The sequence below is a fragment of the Limulus polyphemus genome, unplaced genomic scaffold, assembly GCF_000517525.1.
Source record: "Limulus polyphemus unplaced genomic scaffold, Limulus_polyphemus-2.1.2 Scaffold1804, whole genome shotgun sequence".
Taxonomy (NCBI): Eukaryota; Metazoa; Arthropoda; class Merostomata; order Xiphosura; family Limulidae; genus Limulus; species Limulus polyphemus.
In genome coordinates, this window is record NW_013667414.1 from 239,437 (window position 1) to 245,768 (window position 6,332).

The window sequence follows — 6,332 nt, forward strand, 5'->3', positions numbered from 1 at the left end:
TTTGTGTTAGTATAGTGGTACGTTACTATGTGTTAGTGTAGTGGTACGTTACTTTGTGTTAGTGTAGTGGTACGTTACTATGTGTTAGTGTAGTGGAACGTTGCTATGTGTTAGTATAGTGGTACGTTGCTATGTGTTAGTGTAGTGGTACGTTACTATGTGTTAGTGTAGTGGTACGTTACTATGTGTTAGTGTAGTGGTACGTTGCTATGTATTAGCATGATGCTATATGCTAGTTTAGTCAAACGTTGCTGTATGTTTAAGACATTAAAGTGTTCCAAAACCACATCACAAGTCATAGTGAAGTATTTAGGACAGTAAGGTGTTCCATAACCACATCACAAGTCATAGTGAAGTATTTAGGACAGTAAGGTGTTCCAAAACCACATCACAAGTCACAGTGAAGTATTTAGGACAGTAAGGTGTTCCAATACTAAATCACAAGTCACAGTGAAGTATTTAGGACAATAAAGTGTTCAAAAACAACACAACTTGGTACAACACTCATCCACAAAGAGAATCCTGTAACCCAAAAAAAACCATGATCATGTGTCTGGCCATGTCCTTTGTACTATTGATAAGGTCACCAACAAGGATTTCAACCACTAGCCACAACTGAAATCTGTGCTGAAGAAACTGGAATCTCAGCAGTTCCATTCAGTGGCATACGATCTTTTGGGTTTTTGTGCCTTTAGTCCTGCTTAAACATTTTTTTAGAAGCGATGTTGTCTTGATTAAGATACATGTTACCCCATCATGGCTGACAGATTAATGATAATTGTTAGTGGAACGAGTAGTTCCAAAGACAGCGTGGTACTTGTAGTATCATAGAAAAGTGATTAACTGTTGTGATCAACTCTTCTGACATGGTTCAGTAGTAACAGTTTAGGAGTTAGTGTTGGCTTATTTTTATTTATCAGCAATCTTTTCTATTTAAAACACAGTTTATTATTTGTCATCCAGCACATTAGATGAGTGATCATTTACTTGTAAATGTGTTATAGAATAGCACATCTTTTATGTGAAAATATGCTACACAAGTTTCATAATATTGTATTTTTGTAAAATTTCATGATTTTTCTAATAGATTTGTTTGTTTTTTATCATTTCAGCTTAAGGACAAGGACAGACAAAGCATTAAAGATAAGTTCACTGTATGTACATAGTTAGTTCAAATGTTATTATAATGGGTGTGGTTTTTAAAATTGTTTGCCTTTCAAGAAGTACCCACTCAACTTATGAACAGTTTGAAAACAGATATTTGTGGAATAATAAATTTATTTCTCTACAATGTTTCTTCTCTAACAGTGAAACATAATCATGCACAACATTCAAATTTGAAGTACATCCAGTCAGTCAATTTAGTTTATGATACTAGCTCCCTCTGGTTTTAGACGTAATTAACTTAATACAAATATATTGGAGTTTCTGATGTTTTATTAATGTTAGTTTTTTAATATTTGTGGGGGTTTTTCTTTATATTCAATACTTTAATATTTTTTTCATGCTGTTTTTCAGTCATTTGTTCTTTTTCATTTGATATTTTGCTTTTCATATTTCTTGCATAACGTCATTAATTTCCTACCTAATTTTCCTATACAGAAACTTTAGCAATCTGTTTTACACCATTTTTCATTATTATATAACTTTGGTGGAAAACATTTTATACGAGTTCATGTGATTTCACTTTATACACTTAATTTGTACCATAAGATAATTAATGTGTCACTACAGATGAAAATGATCCATAAATATATTTCTTTTCTTGCTCTTCTTTGGGGTTTTGTCAGTTCTCTTGTTGTTTTGTATGAGTTCATTTTTTCTTGGATCGTTGTTTTCTTGATTATGTCATCCATTATGCTTAAAGGGTACTCATTTTTTGTTTTGAAACATTTTCTTATGTTTTTCATATTTTTATTGGTTCTTAGTCTCAGTGCTGTTATTATGCATTCTATTACATTTTTACTTTTTTATCATGAGTAGAAAACCAGTTTACAAAAGTTCCATCTTGAGTCTTCTTTTGGTAAATTTTCAAACTAAATGGTTCCTTTTTCTTTGGAAGTTTTTATACAACCATTTTTATGTTGTGTGTTAATGTATTCAAGAAAACCAATAATTTCTTTTTTCTCCTTTTAAGCTACATAATATATTATTAACATATCTTCACTAGAAAACTGGTGGAAATATAGCTGTATTAATGGCCTTTGTCTCTATGCTGATGACGAATAGCATTGCTAATACTGGAGATTGTGGGCTTCTCATTCCTAGCCCTTCTCTTTGTACATAAAGTTTTTATGAAACATAAAACAGTTGGTAATTCCTAATGCCAATAATTGTTTCATATTTTCTATATTTATATCATCATTTAAAGTTATTACATCCATCGGTATTTGAGTGTACATTGACTATATCAAAGCTACATAAACTACTATTTGAAAAAGTAAAACAAAACATGGGAAACGAAACTAAACATGAATTTGATGATCACTAATCTTTATTTATTTTTAAGAAATACAGAAGCAAAAATGTGACAGTTATATGGAGCACCAACGATACATAAAGATCCTTATTCACAGAGGCCAATCATATCAGTGTATGAGCTTCAAAAATGAATTCTGTAAATCATTAGCTTGTGTCTTAAAATGTTACACAACAAAAGAGAAAATTATTGTGTACAACTCTTATAAAGTAACAGGCAATCTGAAGAAAGAAAACCCTAATAAATATATAGTTGCCTTATGTTTTAGATGTCTAAATGTTTCCATATAAGAACAAGTATGTTCCACTTCTCTGCTAGCCAGGTTAAATATATGATAGTCTTTATTAAGTGTAGCTGTTCTTTTCTGAGGGATTTGATTTCACCAACTTTTTAGGTAACATATCTTTTCATTATGGTTTTGGTTACTATACAATTTACTATCAGCAGAGTTAATAACTGTCAACAGGTAGATAAAGTAAGACATTTCTCAACAGTAAGGACATAATAGCAGCAGATCAACATGCTCTAACAGAAGCTCCAAACAAAAATGTGAAATAATGACAAGAAATCCATACATTCAACAGAAGCTCCAAACAAAAATGTGAAATAATGACAAGAAATCCATACATCCGACACAAACTCCAAACAAAATGTGAAATAATGACAAGAAATTCATACATTCAACAGAAACTCCACACAACAATGTGAACATACTAACAACAAATCCATACATTCAACAGAAACTCCACACAACAATGTGAACATGACAACAAATCCATACATTCAACAGAAACTCCACACAACAATGTGAACATACTAACAATAAATCCATACATTCAACAGAAACTACACAACAATGTGAACATGACAACAAATCCATACATTTAACAGAAACTCTACACAACAATGTGAACATTAGTTTATGTTTATAGTAGGTTGTTTAGTTTTTGTGATTATTCCAAATATCCATGTCATCAAAATATTCATTATCATTTATTGTTATTATTTTTTATTAATTCAAGTTCATTCTACTTAACCAGCTAGTGGCGATACTCATGAAAATAATTAACTAATCTAAATTAGTGTTTTTTCAATTATTAATATTTTCATTATTTCAACTATCCAAGTCTCATGTGAATAATCAATTATCAGATTCCATTACTCATCCATTCACTCTAGGTCTCACCATTTACAATTATCAGATTCCATTACTCATCCATTCACTCTAGGTCTCACCATTTACAATTATCAGATTCCATTACTCATCCATTCACTCCAGTTCTCACCATTTACAATTATCAGATTCCATTACTCATCCATTCACTCTAGTTCTCACCATTTACAATTTCTAGCGTTAAAATTCAAGGAACTTTAGTATATAGTTAAAATATTAAAATACACAAACAATGTTTTATAATACACAATTAAAATATTTATTTAAACTAATCAACGGTTGTAAAAGTCACTCTACATATTTCAACATGGTTTCATGTTATCTTCAGGAGTATGAGAAACATTTACTGTATGCTATTATTCTTCACTTTTCTATAAACTTAAATAAAATAAATACCTATATCTCCAGAATGTAACTTTATCAGCTCAATATTTCGCTATTACAGCTTCGTCAGGAGTTATCAATATCCTACAAGTACACTAGTACAGTTAAATCTAAATTGGAACACTGTCATTTGTAAATCTAACATTGATACAGGTGTTTAGAAAGTTCATATTATATAAAAATATCAAACATTCTTGGATTTATATTATTAAGACAAATCAAACCAACAATATTAAATAAATAACGTGTGTAAACCAATAAGTAAACTATTAACATTATTGGGTTTAGAATAGAATACGTTATGTATCTAAAACATTTATTCATATTTGTATTGGTAAGTATTTTTTCATCTTATATCAATATATACATAAAACAATGTCTGAACATATATTTCAGTCCTTATAAGCAGGGGAATGATGATAGTGGAAAAAGATATATCATTATTGACTACCTCCATGGGATTGATAAAGTTTGTAATAACAAAGAAATGTGGGAGGAGGCTAAGAAAAACCTGACGACTCTTTTAAGAAAAAATGCCTATCCACGGGAATTTATACAAAACATAATAAGGAATTTTGGTAGGCAAAAAGAAAATAGATTCTCTTGAACCGTAGAAATAAAGAAAACACACTTAAAGCTCAGGCTACTTGGGTGATTCCATATATAAGTGATAATATCACCGCAAAACTAAATAGAGTAATTTACTGTATGCTATATATGTACAAAAGCCATGGTCATGTGACACGTTTACAATTCAAAAACGAACTACATACTTTCTGATTTTATAACCCTTCATCCTTATTAAAGATCAAGTTCTTTTTTGATGTGTTTCATTATTTCAGTAGTTTCTCTAATATTTATAGCAGTTACGTTATTCAGTTGAGCCAAAACAACACCTATAACATCATAAAACTCAGCTTGAAATCTGATCATAAAACTATCTGATGATAAAGTGAACTGTCCTTGTCTAAAATATTAAAATTCACAAACAAACAGTGTTTTATAATATACAATTAAAATCTTTATTTCAGAATAAATGAACATGTAAATTATTCTGGACATATCATCCAGTGGGAAGAAACTGTTATTTTGGTTCAACCAAATAATATGACTGCTAGAAATATTAGAGAAACTACTGAAATAATGAAACACAACTTGTGATCTTTTTTGAATTGTAAACTAGTAGTCACATCACCATGGCTTTTGTACTTTCATAGCACACAGTAATTGTTTTTAACTCTCCTGAAGATGACATGAAACCATGATGAAACATGTAGAGTGACTTTTACAACCATTGACCACTTTAAATAAAGATCTTAATTGCGTATTATAAAACATTGTTTGTGGGTTTCAATATTTTGTATTCTAGGATTTCATCTAATTTGTTTTTCTAAACATTGTGTTTTAGGGTTTCAACTAATTTTTTGTGTTGTAGGGTTTCAACTAATACTTTGTGTTATAGGGTTTCATCTAATTGTTTACATAAACATATGATTGTTTACTTAAGTTTGTGTTGTAGGGTTTCATCTAGTTTCTTGTATTGTAGGGTTTAAACTAATTTTTTTGTGTTGTAGGGTTTCATCTAGTTTCTTGTATTGTAGGGTTTAAACTAATTTTTTTGTGTTGTAGGGTTTCAACAAAGAGATAGAAGAAATTAGTCGAACTCAGAAGGGTTATGCGATACCCGACGTTGAGCTGAGAGAAAGCTTAAAACGTGATAACAAAGAGTTTATTCTTCCCAAGTACCAACTGTTTTATGATAAGTATGTACACAGTATGTTCCTTTATAATTGTGATTGAAAGATATGTTAGTTATGTTTGAATGTGTTAATTTCTATCAGTGAAACAAAAATTTGTTTACACTACATAAATCCTTTCTTATGTAGATATGTGAAGATCCCCTTCACCAAGAATCCAGAGAAGTATATAAAATACACCCCAGTTCAGGTGTCTGACCACATTGACAAGTTCTTCGATGCAGCTGCCTAAATGAACACTTTCAAAACCAGCTTAGTTTTGTATCATTGTCTTTGTAAATAAAGCTTAATGTCAGCTGATTACTTGCTTTTATTTCCATCTTAATTTTGCTCCAGGCTTTTGGATTCCTGTCTAAAATGCACTGTACCCACCAGTGTTACATCCCTTCTTGGGCTTTTCATTGGGTTTTACATACTAACTGTTAGAGAAGTTACTTCTATGGATCCTGATAGATAAAGAATCAACCTAAATGTAAAATAAACTTTATTCACTGCTAGACATGTTACTTGTATAAACCCTGATAGTCAAACTAAATGT

At 30.4% G+C, this 6,332-nt stretch overlaps 1 protein-coding gene across 1 annotated transcript in view; it reads left to right on the forward strand.

Annotated features, from left to right (window-relative positions):
• Window positions 1–6,097, forward strand: part of LOC106464991 (exocyst complex component 7-like) — a 91,489-nt gene extending 85,392 nt beyond the window's left edge. The window contains exons 24-26 of the mRNA XM_022392819.1: window positions 1,113–1,154; window positions 5,667–5,800; window positions 5,924–6,097. Of these exons, the coding sequence (XP_022248527.1) occupies window positions 1,113–1,154; window positions 5,667–5,800; window positions 5,924–6,026 (279 nt within the window). The 3' untranslated portion in view covers window positions 6,027–6,097. The remainder of the gene's footprint in view (window positions 1–1,112; window positions 1,155–5,666; window positions 5,801–5,923) is intronic.
• Window positions 6,098–6,332: the final 235 nt, after the last annotated feature.